At 38.8% G+C, this 19,194-nt stretch overlaps 1 protein-coding gene across 1 annotated transcript in view; it reads left to right on the forward strand.

Moving 5' to 3' along the window:
* Positions 1-18,772, forward strand: part of LOC121321531 (polycystic kidney disease 2-like 1 protein) — a 30,119-nt gene extending 11,347 nt beyond the window's left edge. Inside the window, exons 4-15 of the mRNA XM_041260518.1 lie at positions 875-1,128; positions 1,529-1,753; positions 2,373-2,601; positions 6,807-6,977; positions 7,991-8,172; positions 8,284-8,404; positions 8,567-8,665; positions 9,316-9,437; positions 14,086-14,203; positions 14,757-14,869; positions 16,561-16,705; positions 17,827-18,772. Coding sequence (XP_041116452.1) covers positions 875-1,128; positions 1,529-1,753; positions 2,373-2,601; positions 6,807-6,977; positions 7,991-8,172; positions 8,284-8,404; positions 8,567-8,665; positions 9,316-9,437; positions 14,086-14,203; positions 14,757-14,869; positions 16,561-16,705; positions 17,827-17,850 — 1,803 coding nt within the window. The 3' untranslated portion in view covers positions 17,851-18,772. The remainder of the gene's footprint in view (positions 1-874; positions 1,129-1,528; positions 1,754-2,372; positions 2,602-6,806; positions 6,978-7,990; positions 8,173-8,283; positions 8,405-8,566; positions 8,666-9,315; positions 9,438-14,085; positions 14,204-14,756; positions 14,870-16,560; positions 16,706-17,826) is intronic.
* Positions 18,773-19,194: the final 422 nt, after the last annotated feature.

Here is a 19,194-nt window from a genome sequence, read left to right on the forward strand (position 1 = left end):
TTTAGCGCCCTCACAGGTCGGGAGGAAGATTTATCACCAGAACTCGTATTTCTGTCACACCGCTATATTAACAATTTTTGATTAACAATATTTGACTGATAAGCCTGCATTTAAATACAGCAATGTCTGTGTGTAATGTTACACAAATAGTATTGTCCTTAATTTTACATTTAATACAAACTGTTTTTGTTTATCAAAACTCTGTTTTGTAATGTATTTCTGTTGTTTTGTTGTCTGTTGTTTAATGAAGTTCCTCGCTGTTGCTTTATATTGCTGGGCAGCACTTGCAACCTGGGATTGTTTAGTTTGGGGTTGTGGGGGATATTGTAACATGTGAAGCCCTACAGTATGAGGATTGTCAAAAGGGCAACTATTAGAACAGGGCAAGTAGAGAAAAAAAGATCATCGTATTTATAGAGTGCTTCTTTAAATGTCATTAATGATGTATTTTTCTTACAGAACCAATGGAAAGTCAGGTTGCCTATACACAATTCCACAGAAAGAAGTTTTAAAAAGTATTGCAAATACATGTTCTTTGGCTATTTAATCATACTCTGTACTACACATGTAGTTATTCTGAAGCATATATGGTACATTTTGTATATTTAATTAGCCGGCTTGTTACATTGATGTCCCTTTGCCAATAAGCTTTGAATTTAGAGTCCTCCACTGCAACTTTAAAGATGAATCCATAAAAAACTCAAATCAAATGACTTTATTAAATCAAATAACTTTATAAACCCTTACTACGGATTGCTCTAAGTGTTAATAAATAAAGTATACCTCGTTGGGACAGTGAGTGGAAGTTCATGTGAATAAAGGCCTCATTAAGGTTGTTTACAAAGTCCTGGATATTCATTTCTGTTTTATACAGTTTGCTCAGGGCCCGTTGCTGGATGGTCTCTACTGGAGTAAATGGTACAACGACCAGCCCCTGGATCTCGGACCTCAGTCTTTTATATACTACGAAAATATGCTGCTGGGGGTCCCCCGAATTCGTCAGTTGAAAGTGCTGAACAACTCCTGTAAGGTTCACAAGGACTTCAGGAATGAAATCGATGGCTGCTACGATGTGTATTACGAAGATAAGGAGGATGAAAACCCGTTTGGCCTCATCAATGGAACTGCGTAAGTGCTCTTTGTGAAATAAAGAAAAAAAGCCCTGAATGTTCTTTTGAAAGGTGTACGTACTAGTGGACTGTTTTTGAATGAGGCCTAATTCAGGCTCCAATTTGTAAAGCGACTGTTTCTGAGAAGTCTCTGGGTTAGGCTTGAAGGACTTTGTGAAAGGTTTTTAAACTAGTGCAGTAGCAGCTTTAATCTAAGGGACTACATGTAGGCCTAAATGAACAGTTTTTTGGTTATCTACCTGATTCTGTCGAGTCTGCCCCTCAACTTATATATATATATATATATATATATATATATATATATATATATATATATATATATATATATATATATATTATATATATATATATTAAGTCCCTAAAATATCCTTTTCTTTTTTTCTTTTTTTTTAATGAAGGTGGAACTACTTTCCTGAAAATAAACTAAATGGATCGTCCCACTGGGGCATACTAACAACTTACAGTGGCAGTGGCTACTATCAAGACCTGAACATGACCAAGGAAGACAGCGCATATCTGCTGCAGAATTTAAAGGACAATCTGTGGTTAGATCGCGGCACCCGAGCAGTCTTCATCGACTTTGCTGCTTATAATGCCAACATTAACCTGTTCTGTGTAGTCAGGTGGGAAGATAAGTAGTCATTCTACCCCTAGCAACATCTTGTGGTGTGCCACTTTGCTTTACTGGCAATACACTTCTGCGCATTAGGTGGAGCTAGTGCTTACTAATATAAAGACATTTGGATGATTATGTTATGTGTCTCGATGGCAGGAAGTTAAAACTGAAGAGCAGCTCCTAAACTCATAGTCAAAGCACTTGCAGTAATTGGAATAAGTACTCTCAGACTGATGGAAAGGTGACAATAGACAAGTTAATTTCTGGAAATAAACCCTGTGGTAGTTCCATTAACCCTTTGTGGTTCTATATCGGACCCTGTCCAACATCATCAAAAAGACATAAAGCAATGGTCTCTAGTCGTTTTTTCTCTGGAAAAACCCAAGAAAATCTTGCAGTGAGTGAGACAGATAGGAGCTAGCTGCTTCTGCATCCAGCGCTCAAAGAATAACACACAGACATTTGAAGAGCTTTTTGAGATGTTGTAGTAATAAAATAATGACTTCGGACCTTGGATAAAGGTGTCTGCAAAATAAAGTAATAATAATAATAATAATAATAATAATAATAATAATAATAATAATATGTATTCTGAATTAAAATTCCCACTTTATTTTCTGTTACAGGCTTGTAGTAGAATTCCCTGCATCTGGTGGAGCAATACCATCTTGGCAGATTCGGACAGTCAAACTCATTCGTTACGTCAATAACTGGGATTACTTTGTCATTGGCTGTGAAATGATGTTTTGTGTCTTCATCTTGTACTATATGGTGGAGGAGATACTGGAAATCCGGATCCATAAACTGTCTTATTTCTCATGTGTCTGGAACATTCTGGATATCGTAGTAATCATGGTAAGCCTTACACTGTCTCTTATACAGGGTCTGTCAGCAGAAATGCTGAGGGTTCTGTTTATTACATTGTTTCATAGCTTTCAGTGCAATATATATCAGAATCTGAACCTTCACCATTTAGTTACTCTTCCCTAAAAGATTGTTTAGTTTCATTTTCTTGAAAACAATTTGACACAAACATTTTACTACTTGCAGCTGGAAAGGGTGTATATATATATATATATATATATATATATATATATATATATATATATATATATATATATATATATATATATGGTTTGCAGAAGTATTCACCCCCTGCCAAGTTTTCACATTTTGTTGAATTACAAATAATGTATGCACAGTTTTTCAAACATTTTTTTTTTTTTTTTTTTATTAATTGCTGTAGTGGTTAAACTGAACACTGTTATATGAGGACAAGGTTAAACGTCAGCAAAACTTGCAAAGAAAATGTACAAAATGAAATTTACTGGTTGCATAAGTATTCAGCCCCTTAAGTCAGTAATTGGTAGAAGCAGCTTTTGCAGCAATTACTGCTATGAGTCTTTTTGGATAGGTCTCTACTAGCTCTGCACAGTAGGATGGTGACATTTTTGCCCATTCGTGATGTGAAAATTTCTGCAGTTCTGATAAGTTTGCTGGGGATCATCGATGGACTGCAATCTTTAAGTCTTGCCATAAATTTTCAATTGGATTCAGGTCAGGACTTTGACTGGGCCACTCAAGAACATAAATTCTCTTCTTGTTCAACCACCCCAGTGTGGCTTTGGATTTGTGCTTTGGGTCACTGTCCTGCTGAAATGTAAATTTCCTCCCCAGTTTCAGAGTCTTGGCTGACTCAAAAAAGACACCCACGTCCCCACACAAAAAAAAAAAAAAAAAAAAATATATATATATATATATATATATATGATTATAATATATATATATATATAATATATATATATACACGCAGCAGCCTGTGGGTGAACCCACTCTGCCCCAGTTCTCGGGCTGGTAGCTCCCACCTCCACACTCCGTCCAAAGTAGTGGCTACCCCTGCCCCCTAGTCCGTTCGCCCTCCCTGGTGCCAGTAGAGGGGGTGACGCTGGAGTAGCTTTGTTTCCAGGCAGCTTAGTGGGCATTAGTTCTGCTGTCTGGTACTGCTTTGCCATTTGAATCACCCTATCCAGGGTTCCAGGTGCCTGTCGCTGCACCCACAAGTACAGCCCTGGAGCCAAGCACTGCAAGAACCGCTTGACTACAACCACCTCCACCAGCCTGGCAGTGGTGGTTGATCCCGGGTTCAACCATCTCTGGGCATAATCCTGCAAGTGGTGTGCAATGGCCCAGGGTATTCCTCCTCAGCAAAGCTCTCCTCCCGGAATTTGCAGTGATAACCGTCCGGAGTCGACCCCATGCTGTTGAGGATGCCCGCCTTCAGAGTGGGGTAGTCCATCATCACCATGAAATCCAAGGTCCTCGCAGCCGTCTGCCCCTCCCACATCAGTTGTGGCAGGAGGTAGCTAGCCCACTGCTCTCGGGCCCACATGGCAGAGATTGCCATAGCCTCAAATACCTCCAGCTATGCTTCTGGCCGATTCTCTGCCGTCATTTTCATGGGCCACTGTAGCCATGGGTCTGGCCCTGCAGCTCTTGCACTCCCCTGCACCACCACAGTAAGGGTTTTGCGCAGAAGATCCATTAGGGTGGTGAATTGCAGGGGATCCATTCTGCTTCCTGGTTTTGCACTGCTGTGTTTGGGCAGTACCAATGAATGCAACCTCTCATACCGTGTGTGGACGGGTGTGGGTATTCACTGACACGGGAGACGGAAATGTGTATTTGCAAACACCGCACAGGTGGCCAGTTTTATTTATCTATTTTTATATTTTTCCAATTATCTATTTTAGCCCACAGAGGGCACTGTTCGTGGCCTGAATACCAGCAATGGTAGACAGGTCCACAGAAATACCCACAGGTAAACAGGCCCACTGGAGCATTCACAGGTGCTCTGAAATAATAATGAATGACAAAAGGCGAAAGAAAAAGAGAAAATAAAACACAGTAATAAAACTGCAAAATAAAGGTGCTGCACTATGCAACGTTACCCCGACCATCAATATCCGCATGGCCTGGGTCTCCATCCTAAGATCACCTGTTCCCTCAACCTGCTGATACTGCTTGAGTTTCTGCCAAAGTTTTTCCCCGCTGCTAAAAATACCTTTTCTTTCTTTTTTTTTTTAGTTTATTGTTGTGCTTGTTCTTCTCAGGCTGTGCTCAGTCCAACCACAGGGCTTCCACCAGCTGGCTTATTTCATATTAGAGGGGCAGGCTGAGGGAACAACAGAGCTTTGTTTTATAGTGTCAGCAATCCCCCAAGGCCCGTCTCTCAGCCACTCAGACATGTCAGGTCCAATTTATTCTTCACACATGCTGCTTATTTTACACGCGCTGTTTAAAATAATATATATATATATATATATATATATATATATATATATATATATATATATATATATATATATATATATATATATATATATATATATAACTTTTTTTCACATTTTGTTGTGTCAGTGACTCAGAGTTTCATGCATTTAAAAGAGGATTTTTTTCCACTTATCTACACACCATACTCTGCAATGTTCAGGGAAAAAAAAAATAATTGAGAAAAAAATTATATATTAAAAATACAAAACTGAAAGATTATAATTGGATAAGTCTCCATCCCCCTGAGTTAATACTTGGTGGAAGCAACTTTGGCAGCAACTACAGCTGGGAATTTGGTGGCATAGGTCTCTACCAACGTTGCACACCTAGGTTTGGAAATATTTGACCATTCTTCTTTACAAAACTGTTCAAGCTCTGTCAAGTTCCTTGGGGAGCGTTGCAATCTTGAGGACAGCAATCTTCAAGACATGCCACAAATTTTCGATTGGATTTAGGTCAGGGCTCTGACTGGGCCACTCAAGGACAGTGACCTTTTTGTTCCGTAGCCACTCCAGTGTAGCTTTAGCTGTGTGCTTTGGGTCGTTGCCAAGCTGAAAGGTGAACTTCCGTCCCAGTTTCAGCTTTCTAGCAGAGGGCAGCAGGTTTTCCTCAAGGACTTCTCTGTACTTTGCTCCATTCATTTTCCTTTCTATCCTGACAAGTGCCCCAGTCCCTACCTTTGAGAAACATCCCCATAACATGATGCTGTCACCATCATGCTTCATAGTACGGATGGTGTTCTTTGGGTGATGCGCTGTGTTGGGTTTGCTCCAAACATTCCTACTTGCCACCCTACCATACAGGCCAGATTTGTGGAGTCCTTGGGATATTGCTGTCACATGCACACTTTGACCAGTCTTGAACATAAAAGCCTGTAGCTCTTGCAAAGTTGCCATTGGCCTCTTGGTAGCCTCTCTGATCAGTCTCCTTCTTGCTCAGTCATCCAGTTTGGCAGGACAGCCTGATCTAGGCAGGGCCTTGGTGGTGCCATAGACCTTCCACTTTTTAATAATCATCTTAACCGTGTTCCAAGGGATATTCAAGGCCTTTGATACTTTTTTTATACCCATCCTCTGATCTGTGCCTTTCAACAACTTTGTCCCAGAGTTCTTTTGAAAGCGCCTTGGTGCTCATGGTTGAGTCTTTTCTTTGAAATGCACTACCCAGCAGAGGGAACCTACAGGAACTGCTGAATTTATCTTGAAATCATGTGAATCGCTACAATTTAACACAGGTGGAAGCCACTTAACTTGTTGTGTAATTTTGAAGGCAATTGGTTACACCTGAGCTAATTTAGGATTGCTATTACAAGGGGGGTGGACACTTATCCAACCAAGCTATTTCAGTTTTTATTTTTAATTTATTTTCTACAAATTTCTAGAATATTTTTTTCACTTAGAAGTTGTGAGGTAGAATGTGTAGATAAATGGGAAAAAAAAAAACTATTTTAATGCATTTTAATTCCGGCTATAACGCAACAAAAGGTGAACATTTGGAAAGGGGGTGTAGCCTTTATATAGGCACTTCACTTACTTTCTAACATTTTAGAAGAAACATCTAGGGGTTTAAAATACCATGAGTGTTATAGGGCATTTAAAAGAGTAAAATATTGTCAGCCATTAAAAAAAAAGTTATTGTGATCAGTAAACAATATCTTTACTAATGTAAGTCTATTCATTTGATCTAAACTAAAAATATTGCTGATAATAATGCTATTTTTCTTTCCACAGCTGTCCATCGTAGCCATCATATTCAATGTGTTTCGCACCCTGAAAGTGAATGCTCTTTTGGGGAAGTTACTCAAGAAACCTGATATTTATGCAGATTTTGAGTTCCTATCGTTTTGGCAAATGCAGTACAATAACCTAAATGCGCTGAACCTCTTCTTTGCCTGGATTAAGGTATTGGTTCTACTCTTCTGGGTGTATGTTACCTGTTTCTGTTGGATGAGGACATAATAGGAGCTGTGATCTCGTTTTCCATGGTTGTAACCAACTCTACATGTCTAAAAGGTTTCTGTGACAATTTCCAGTATGCCAGCCAATTCTGTGATTACAGTTTCTATGTATGCATGTTTATAAAACAATGTTGTCACCTTTAGCCTTTCTGATCTAGTCACAGCTCTGCATTGTATGGGTGCTTTTGTCACAACACTGTACACTATCACACAGATTGTTCCTCGGATTTTAGTTTAAACTCAAAATGCCATAATGGTATCTTTTTAACACAAGTGCACTGGGTCCTTGTTATCCTGTAGCATTCGCATGTTACCAGAAAGGATACAGTTATCTGTGTAAATCCAGTTTATACAAAATTACTATAAGAAGCTAGGTAAAAAGCTGAGTAGATTAGTTGTTTTATGATACCCTGATGTCTATATTATTCATATGTATGTATCCTTATTTTTTTATAATACCCAGAATACTGCTAGCATATTCCCAAGTTTGTGGTTATATGAGTTCCTACCAAGAATACTTAGATATTAATAATGTAAAATAAAAATAATGTAACTGCAGTGAATGTAGTCATCCTTCACTGTGTTCATGATTCCACCTGCTAGGGTGATATAAGAACATAAGAACATAAGAAAGTTTACAAACGAGAGGAGGCCATTCGGCCCATCTTGCTCGTTTGGTTGTTAGTAGCTTATTGATCCCAAAATCTCATCAAGCAGCTTCTTGAAGGATCCCAGGGTGTCAGCTTCAACAACATTACTGGGGAGTTGATTCCAGACCCTCACAATTCTCTGTGTAAAAAAGTGTCTCCTATTTTCTGTTCTGATGTCTCCTATTTTCTGTTCTGACCACCAGTTTTAAGATTGGGGTTTAGCTCCTATGGAAATTAATAATAACTGCTACCTGAATACTGGGTTTTGTAAAGTGCAACCATACTGTTGGTCTTTATGTTTTTTCAGATCTTCAAGTACATCAGTTTTAATAAGACCATGGCACAGCTGTCTTCAACCCTGGCCCGCTGTGCAACAGATATCCTGGGCTTTGCCATCATGTTCTTTATTGTGTTCTTTGCCTACGCTCAGTTAGGCTACCTTCTCTTTGGAACCGAAGTGGAGTCCTTCAGTACCTTCGTCAAGTGCATGTAAGTTAAGCCTTAAGGTTATTACTGAGTTCATGTTTCCCATATAACATACAATATCTGGCCGCATTCTTGTAAATATTTGTTTGTGAACGATGTTCTCTTCCTTTCTAGCTTTACCCAGTTCAGAATCATCCTTGGTGACTTTGATTACAATGCTATTGACAAGGCTAACAGAATTCTGGGGCCGCTGTACTTTGTCACCTATGTGTTCTTTGTCTTCTTTGTGCTGCTTGTAAGTTGGCTTCTCAAATAATAATAATAATAATAATAATAATAATAATAATAATAATAATAATAATAATAATAATAATAATAATTAATGTTATAATATGTGGTTTGTTAAAACCCTGCTGTTTTGAGCTTTCATTAACCCAGTCCCAATTTTGTTTTCCAGAACATGTTCCTGGCTATTATAAATGACACATACTCTGAAGTCAAAGCAGAGCTTTCTAGCCAAGAAGATGAATTCCAGTTTTCTGATATCATAAAACAGGTATACCATATAACTCCTAAAACTGTATTTAGAAAATCATTTCAGTAAATTCCTGTTGCATTACTTCACATGAAGATTAACTCGTTGGGATACAATCCGATGGTCTCCCTCATTTAGCATCAACTTAAGATACAGAACCATGATTAGATGGTGCTACCATACAGACAGGGTCGACCAACAAGGCAATGCATGACAGTAAGGGTTTTATTGGTAAAGAGTGCAGTTTTTATCATTGTGCAGTGTGGTAGAGCGGCCGGGTGTCTATGTTGGTCAGGAGGCAGAAAGGAAACTTAAGACTGAAGAGCTGCAAGTTTATTTTCATAAATCAAAATTAACAACAAAAACACAGCTCACCAAGCTGGGCAAACAAAATGAAACAGAAAATCCCTCAACTAAGTCTTTCAATATCACTGTGGGTGAGGTTTTAAATAAAAATACAGGAGGATTTCTCTCTCTCTCTCTCTCTCTCTCTCTCTCTCTCTCTCTCTCTCTCTCTCTCTCTCTCTCTCAGAAAAACCTCCTTGTTTTCAGCTCCCTGGTCATCTACCTAATTGAGCTTTAGGCTTTCTTTTTATATGATGTGGCTGTTCCTAATCAGCACCAATTACACTGGTTATGCAGCAAGCTCATGAAATAGCCTTTATTTACAGGGCTATTTGAAGACCATGATGAAGCTGAAACTGAAAAATGAGAAGATATCTGATGTGCAGAAGGCTTTAGGATCTGGATCCAATGAGCTGGAGTATGAAGATTTTAAAAAAACCCTGAGACAGTAAGTCTGCTATCTGCCCTGTATAGATTGGCAGGGATGGGGTTAAATTCCCCTACCTGCCTGGGTTTATTGTGCTCAGGTGGCTGTTGTTGTAGCAGCTTACATTTCTTCGGCTGCTTCATCTCCTACCGCTTCTGCTCTTTCCCATTTTTGTTATATATATATATATATATATATATATTATTTTTTTTATTTTTTTTTTAAACTGGCCCTAAAGTTTAAAAAAAAAAAAAAAAAACCCTTGCAGTACTGCTCAGAGCCTCTTCGAGGCACTATATCCCACCATTAACACCATGTGTGACTTATACTTTTATTAACAAATAAACACAAAATAAAAGGGCGCAAGGGCCAAAACAAAGGTATTTAAACACAAAAAACAAAACACAAAGCAAAACTTACAAAATTAAGGTTTCTAGGCTGGGCGATGCCTTCACTGGACCGGAAAATACAAAAGAACAAAACAACAAACCAGAAAACAGCAAGCACAACCATCAGCTTGCTTCCTCAGCTCCCTCCTCTCCCTAATGGGAAGCTGAAGCCTCCTTTTATGTCAGGTGGCTGGGTGGAAAATAAAGGGAGAATTATCAATCAATCCATCTATGTTGCCAAAGGCTGGCAAAGCCTGTATTAGGGTTACTAGCAATAGAGGCTTTACACCTAGTAGAAAGGGTAAATGAAATAGTAGAGCCTGAAAATTTTTTCAAATGAAACTTCCCAGATGTTTTTTTTTTTCTGGTTTGGGCAAATTAGAAGGTGAATACAACATTTTCATTAAAGTTGATGCAGTACCCTATGCCTATACCACTCATGAGAAAGGTGAAAGAGGAACAGAAGAGAATAGAAGACATGGGAGTCACTTCACCAATAGAGAACATGACTGAGTGGTGTGCTGGAATGGTGGTAGTGCCAAAATCAAATGGGAAAATCAGAATTTGCCTTGACTTGACAAAGTTGAATGAGGGAGTGCACTGGGAGCAATCGATCGCTCAGCTGAATGGTGCAAAAATATTCACAAAGCTAGATGACGTTCAGGGTTCTGACAAATACCTCTAGTGAAAGAACCAGCAGAGATAATAACATTTGTCACACCATTCGGGAGGTTTTGCTTTAATAGATTGCCCTTTGCTATCTCATCAGCACCTGAAAATTTTCAGCAACGCATGTCTCAACTACTGGACGGCCTGACTGGAGTCCTATGTCAAGCCGACAATGTTCTAGTTTTTGGCAAACACCCGGCACAACATGAAGATTAAATGCAGTTCTAAACAGGTTTCAAGAAGCGGGCCTTACTCTAAACGAGTTTGCTCAGTTGGAAGTTTTGTTTGTGGGACACAAGATTAGTATAGCTGTGACACAACCAGACAGAAAAACAGCATGCAACAAGAGAAATGCCTACAGATGTGAGCAAGTTTCTACCACATTTAGCAGACGCCACCAAACCACTGCAGGACTTGCTAAATAACAGAAATGGCTGGTCATGAGACTACTAACAACAAGAAGCATTTGAAAAAATCAAAACAGACTTGAGCTCACCGCGAGTCTTAACACAATATAAGGCAGAAGCCAAGACAATTGTGTCAGCTGACCCGTCTTCATTTGGCATTGGAGCTGTGCTAATGCAATTGCAAGACAACAATGAGTGGCGACCAATAGTATACATTTCCAGAGGACTGTCAGAAACCGAGCAGCGGTATGCACAAGACGAAAAGGAGGAGGAGGAGAAGATACTGGAGAGTGAGGTCCAGGTGTACATTGATTTTGTACAGGACAACCTGCCTGCCTCTCCATCAAAGCTACAACAAATAAAAACAGAGCAACAGCAAGATGGAATCTGCCAGCAACTAATCCAGATGTGTAGAAATTGGTGACCAAGACAAAAACAGCTGACGCTACAGTTGATACCATACTGGATACATCAAGGTGCTCTACTCTGTGTAGGGGAACTGCTCTTGAAGGGACATAGAATTGTGATTCCTGAAAGACTACAGAAAGAAATGCTAACAAATGTGCATGAGGGGCACATGGGAATTTTGAAGTTCAGAGCAAGAGTGCAACAATCAATCTGGTGGCTGGGACTCAGCAGCCAGAATGAAAAGTTGGTGACACAGTGTGAAATCTGTGTGAAGAACCAAACAACCTACCCAGAACTGACGATTCCAACAATTACCAAAGAGGCCATGTTAGAAAGTGGCACCAGATTTGTTTTACTGGAAAAACCACACATACCTCCTAGTAGTTGATTATTATTCAAGATATATTGAGATCCTAAAAACACCCACCTCAACGACAGCATATATCATAAATGGACTCAAGTCCATCTTTGCTAGGCACTGGGTTCCATAGGTGTTGATGTCAGATAACAGGCCGCAGTTGCATCAGGTGAGTTTTGAGAATTTGCAGTGGAACACGATTTTCAAAACATTACAAGTAGCCCCCACTACCCAAGAAGCAATGGGGATGCTGAAAGAGGAGTAAGAACAATAAAGATGTTGCTCAATAAGAATTCAAACCCATACAGAGCTTTGTTAGCATATAGGGTCACGCCATTGCAGCATGAGCCATCGCTGTCTGAACTACTAATGGGAAGTAGACTGTGATTCGCCCTTACCAATGACACAAAATCAGCTAACACCATGTTGGCCTCATAGAAAATCTTTTGGCAAAAACACAGGGTTTTGAAGAGCCAGCAAACAAAGAACTGCAACAGGAGACACCACACCACACAGAAGACTGCGTTGCCACCACGATAACGTGTGAGGATCTCCAACAGAAGGTCGTCCGGCACAGTGTTAGGAAAAACTGATGTGCCTCGCTCATGTAATGTTGAAACATCTTCTGGGGATAAGAGAAGGAACAGGGCACATCTTCAGGCTCTTCCAGGACTCCCAGAAGAAGATACTGACAGCAGTGGGTCCCTAGAAGCAAGCCCTGAGCCAAGCAAGGGGGAGCCCAGGATACGGACAAGACGAATTCTACCAAAGAGAAGGGCAGGGCCACCTTTGTAGTTAAGACTTTGTCATGTAAAGTTGGTGGTAAAGAAAAGAGCGAACAATGGACATTTAAAGAACTGTTGCTAAAGACCAGCTCCAACAGTATTTTAAATAAATAAATATGTAAATAAGTTATGGGTTAAACAGAATTAAAATGCTTTTCCTTTGGAGGGAGGGAGATGTGGTAAGATATGGTGTTACACTGACATCTACCATTAGGGGTTAATATAGAAATGTCCTACATGGGGCTATGTAGGAGAAATAAAGATTTTGGTTGTGTTCAGTACCATCCATGTTGATCTCTGTTATTTTCCATACATGCTTAAAACACAGAAAAATGATTTTCATTACATGAGAGTAGATGTTGAACTTCATGCTGATTTGAACTCGGCTCTCGCCAAGATAAGCACCAACTAAGACATAGCTTTACAGTAAACTACTGTGACCCATCTGCATCTTCATCCATTTGCGTTTCTTTCCACCTGATGATGTAGATATCTTTCTGCCTGGTGTTGATAGCTGAAGTGTAATGCTGGCTCCAGAGATCAGCTTATTTTGCCTCCCAAACGCATTAGCACACACAATGGCTGTGATGCTGGCTCCAGGGATCAACCACAGTGCGGATTGAGCTAAGTAGGATACATCTCTGGGGTCTTCAAGTGGGCACCTTCCATCCTCAGTGTTTCGTCGACTAGCCCACAACACCTCAAGAGGGCTCGACAGTGATTCTGGCATCCCAGCATCACCCCCCTCCATCCCCCACTCATCTCAGACCAGCTTACTTATCTGTACATCAGTGTTGCTTTCTTTCTATTGTGCTTGAGATCCCCAGCCAAAAGCTTTTTGTCTCAATCACAGCCACTTGCTGCTCCTTTCTGCTGCTTCAGATAAGTTCTTCACTGTGCGACACAACTCTTAACCACTGAACCCCACGTCTCTGAGAAATTGGGTTGTAGAAGAATGTGCCACAAATCCTCAACAACCCACCTCCACTGGGTAAACCCGGACTCTCCATCCTCACTGTTCTGCTTCAGCAGCTATTTGAGCATACCAAAGTTTCTTCCTCTCATACGCCTCATCCACAACATCCTCCCATGGCACTGTTAACTCTACCAGATGAACAAGGCGTGCTGATCCAGACCACAAGACAATGGCTTGTCAAAGGTTAGTGGTGGCAGTCTCAGGTGGAAAAATAAGCCGCTGACTGACATCTGCTAGCATTTTTCATTCTCTAGCACCTTCTAGCTTTCCTGGACAAGGCTTTGTTTTAACACCTTTTCTTGGTGGTTGCTCTCCTGGACTGAGGAATATTGTCTTTTTTGTGTACAAAATAACAAAATAACAAAACGAATGAGAGATAATGTCGCTAATGTTAAAGAATAATAATTTAAAATGCAGTCAATCTGAGTGATTCTGATTTCTATTGCTCTAGTATTGAGGTTAATATTTTGTTTACTTGGCTTTGAGATATTCTGGACAATATTATGATTACTCTTCATTATCATTAAAGAAGGTATACTAATCCTTTACATTACAGCAGTGTTCCAGTTATGCATATGGAGTGAAGCCCAATGTATACAAAACTCTATTCCTCCTCGGATTTTTAAACCACGGCTCAAAACTTCACTCAAGTAACCTCTAAAATCATAATTTTTCAGAATGGGTCACAGCAATCATGAGATCTCTGAAGCCTTTGCTAAGTTCGACCATGATGGAAATCATATCTTGGATAAAGTAGAGCAGAACAGAATGATAAGTGACCTGGAGGAGAAGAAGGTAAGATACTGCATTAGGGGTTCACATCTCAAATTGCTAGGGTAGAGTTGGAAAGAAATACTGTTCCTGAAATTGTCTAGGTCTGGAATTTATATGGGTCCATGGTGGCAGTAGCTTATGGAGAAGCTTAATGTGGTAATGAAGTATAGAAAATGTACCCAAAATATTCGGTTACTCAAAGTATCAATATCTATAGTTGTATATATAGTTATGATCAATATGTGACACAATTCAGTAAACTTTAATTCCTAGAAAAAAAACAAAGTAATTACACAATTTACTTAAAGAAACTAAAAAAGCTACCAACATTATTGTTCTCTTTTAAACTGTTTTAAATGAGTAAACTTTTGTAATAGAAGTGTGTGTGGTTAATAGAGCAGATACATACCACTACTGTAAAAGCAGAGAAGTGATTGCATAATACATTTTTTTTTTTACCACAATGAATATGCAGTTTAACATAATATGATTTTATTGTATATTGATACAGAATTAAAATATGTACCTTTTTAATCTTTTCCTGCTGTTTCTTACCAAACCTGATGTTTTACAGATGTCCCTAAATGCAGAGATAGAAAACCTTGGAAAAGACTACAGCAACAACACATTTAACAAACCAGTGGAGAATAGTAACAGCAATGGCATATCACAGGCAGAGTTTCAGATGTATGTAATTCATTATTCTTCTGTCTGTCACCGTTACATTTATCATTTTACAGGGCTATAGCTGAGGTGGGTGTCTGTATATCCGTACATACCAATGTCACAATTTAGAGATTTCCATATATCTAGAGAACTGCTTATCCAACTGTGATATGTAAGCAGAAACCCACTCCAGAGTGTGTGGCAAGACATGTCTTACACACGCCTTCAACCATGCAGAAGTGCGGTAAGATATGCCTGACTGCACACCCTGGAGTGGGTTACTGCACATACAGTGGCTCTATGTTTATTTTGTAAAAAAAAATAAAAATAAAAATAAAAACAATACTATTTTAAACTTTAAGTTTTATTGAATGTACCCTTCCACCAGCACAGAATAGTTCCTATACTTTCTCTTTAGAATCTACAAATTTGCTGGAAAAATGTAAGACTGAGGAGTACATTTTGTATACATTTTTTTAAAAGCGCAGTTTGAATGTATTATTTTCCTGCAGAGGAAAACTACAAAAAGAAAACTAAAAATAGAACTGCTTGTTTACATGTTTTATACACTTTGGTAAGAAAAGTTAACGTTTGAAATCACTGTTTTCCTAGTAATCACGCTCTGCCCCTTTATTTTGTATTCCTCCAAACGCTCCCTGCGTCTCTTCTCATCACTACAGTAGTTTAACTTCTCCAGAGTCTCCCAGATGATCAGTGAGGCATGATGCAGAATGTCACCCATATGAGTTAAAGTGAACAAAACTATTCACTGCAATAGAATTGATGTCTGCATACTGATGTCTGCAGTTAGCGTGCATTTACCTTTTAATACTCATCTAAATGTGAACCTAGGGTTGCTGTTTTTTTGTTTGTTAGTTTTTTTTTGTCATACAAGGCCCCTTCATTGTTAAGTTACAGTGCAACTGATCTCCACCCCAATTTCAGATTCTGCACTCCGTTGAATTTGGTACTTCAGCCTGGGGCTTCCAGGGAACTATCAAGATCGAAATGTTGAGATTGTAAAGAAAGTAAATCTAAGGAAATGGATTATCATTTAAAATTTTTGATTCTGTTTCATTTCTGTTAACGGGCAGTATGGTGTCAAGAAGCATTTTATTAATTTTTTAAAGCTGTTGACCCAGCGCTGTTTGATCTTCACAGGTGATCCGCCCCTAGTTATGCAGTAAGACAATTTTTACTGCCCGGTCATGTGATCTTGTTCAGCTAAACACGGCCTTTACTTTATCCAAGCCGTTTAAAAAAATGCACTGGGAACTTTACGTAGCTCCAGTTATTGGAGTCTTGGAGTATATGGAGGCTGTTTGATGGTCCAATGCCTGTCACACTTACATTTTCACTAAAGAAATCTACTTATGATTGAACTTATAAAGGACATCTTCTGTGCTTATATGGCGGGTGGGGCTTAATTTAATGTTCTCAAATCATTCAGTACCTCATGATCCCCTTGCTTCTCTGCTTCTTTCTATATTTTGATTGATGCTAACTGAATTAGTCTTGTTTCCAACAAGGTCCTTTACTACACACAGAAGAAGCAGGTGCAAATGTTACGGCAGAGGGCAGCCCATGTGGAAATGATTATATTCTGGCTTAAGAAATGCATCTGTGTTTAAAATCCTACAGTAAGGTAAACTAGTTGTGGAACATACGTCTGTGATTGAGCCTTTTTAACAGAGTCTCTGTTCTTTTAAAAGGCTGGTGCAACGAGTTGTTCAGTTGGAGCAGTCTGTTGGCAGCCTTGTGTCTAAGATCGACGCAGTGGCAATGAAACTGGACACACTTGATGAAAGTAAAATAAAACGCAAAGACCAGATGGGCAGGATGTGGAATATCAATGAGGTGAGGTTTGTTTTACACTTATGCAGTTCCTAACATAGCCCCCCATCCACCCATAATATGGCAGTCTCCAGTTGCACTTAAGTTGGGTTACAGATCTCTGTCATACAGCAGGTCATAGGCTGATAAAGGTAGTTGATCAACCTTCAGCAGTCAACAGTGAAAGATAACGAAAAAGCTTAAAGGGTTTAAAGAATCATAGCTTAACTTTCATTATAATGTACTTCTAAATTATACCTTACTTGAAAAACATTCTGTGCTGTATTTTGTCGTTTCTTTCATTTTCCATTTCGGAGAGACCCACTTCCTGCTGGACTAACTGAGCGAACCCTTCGTGTGTTTTCTGATTTACCTGCTCAACACAATCGAAGTAGCCTGTCTTTTAAGTACTGCCACCTTATCAGTGGAGAATGACAATGTTAGCTTTTTTCTAAAATGACTAATAAGTTCTTAGAATAAACAATTGCAAAGCATTTATTTGAGTTGAGAATAAAAGTGAAATGCTGTTCTGTTTTATTTATTGCTGGCAAATATACAAAAAGATACTTTTAAGTCAAGTTTTTCAGAGCTGGTTTATTTCTACTGTTACATTAACGTTACTGTAACAAGAAAAATGAACAAATGAATTAATAGCCTATGCAAAATGTGAGAATGACAGTTTACTAGGCTTCTGGTTCGAAATGGCACAAGATGACAACCAACCATTGGTGGTGACCTCAGCTCACAAACAGAGTAGAGAATAATAGGTGCATCAACTGACTTTTATCATGGTGCACCTGACCGGAAAAAATGAAGATGCTAATTCCAGGACTGCAGCCAAAAATGTAAACATACCACCAAGCTTCGGGATAGATCGTGGTTGTCTGAAGCAGTTCATAATGCCTGACCGGGATGACAGGATACAGCACAAGTTCTAATACACCACAGGCATTGTTACAACATATATGGAGGAGATACTGGCTCTTTAAGTACCAGTAATGTAAAAAATGCACTAAAGTTTCCCACATTAAATATTTATACGCAATATTGAATGCACAACATTCATTAAATGGGTGTTGTATGTGATATATTAGCTAAAAATTACTATGTCTAAGGGATTAAATATATAACAATATTTTCTCCAGGGTGGGAAGCATTTTCAAGGTTAGTGCTTGGTGAAGGAGATGGATGACTTGGAGGGTCCTACATTCGGATCCAAGAACAACTGGCTTTCCAACACAGGACGATACAATACCAATCAACAACCATTTCTAGAGAAAGAGTCACAGACCCCTTCTGGCCTGCTGTACACTCGCAGAGAGAGAGAGAGATAGAAAGAAAGAAGAACAGATATAACAGATATATTTAAACACTGTACTAGAAAGGTATTTCTGCCATTCTGATACAACATGCACTTCAAAACTACACTGTGGCTGTGCACATGTGTTACATTAATGTTGTAAATGTGTTTATACCCTACTTGGTTATCTTTTCAGTCTCAAAACTGCAAGAAAGTTATGCTAGAATGAATGTTGTAACAATGTAGTTTAGGACATTAGGGCATTGTGACTACCCCCTACTCACACACACACACCTAATATTGGGTTAGTCTGCCTTTTGCCACAGTGACAGCCTGGAGTTGTTCTGGCATAGACTCCACAACCTGACACAACCTTATAATACCCTATAAAGGTTCATTCAGCACAGTGAAGTTTGCTGTGTGTTGCAATATGCTTTGTCATACCTCTTGAGCTTTACAGTGGTTACCTGTGCTTTAAATTACATTCACTATGCTTTATGGCACTTTGCTTTGCTTTTACTATGGTAAACTAAGTAAAAACATATTAACAAAGTTGTTGTACTTTTTGGTGAAGGTTAAGAAATCTATTTATTTATTTTGTCGCCCCTCAGAGTGACACAAATATACCAGTAGTAGATCATTTCTTATTTTCAAAGCTAATGGAATGTAATGTTGGTAAATAAAAGCTGTTAGTTATGTAAATCTTTTTGTCTCTTAAGGTCTAGGAAAGAACAACACAGCAACAAATCTTCTCTAATCTTCTTTTTTTTTTATTTTTTTTAAACTGAGAGTTTGTGAGCCATTGAGCCATTGCATTATTTTCACTTCACTTTCACTAGGGTTAGGGTTAGGGTTAGGGTTAGGGTTAGGGTTAGCTAAAATATAATATGAAAAAATTTAATTTCCACATTGGTCACCAAGAACTGCTTTCTAAATAGCACAGTGCTCAGAAGGCTATACTATGGTTGAATGTGTACAGACTACAGTGTACAGCTATGGCCAAAAGGTTTGCATCACCTACAATTTTAAGATTGAGAGATAATACAAATTTAAATAAACTATATGAACATAATTTTTATATTTTATTTAACACTGTGTAATCAAAGAAACTCCAAAAGTCTACTGGAAGACATAATAGTACAGTATTTCCTGTTAGATTTATAAATGTCAGTTGTTCCCATTTTTGTCAGTTATTTGTTAAATATATGGAAAA

The sequence above is a fragment of the Polyodon spathula genome, chromosome 10, assembly GCF_017654505.1.
Source record: "Polyodon spathula isolate WHYD16114869_AA chromosome 10, ASM1765450v1, whole genome shotgun sequence".
NCBI lineage: Eukaryota > Metazoa > Chordata > Actinopteri > Acipenseriformes > Polyodontidae > Polyodon > Polyodon spathula.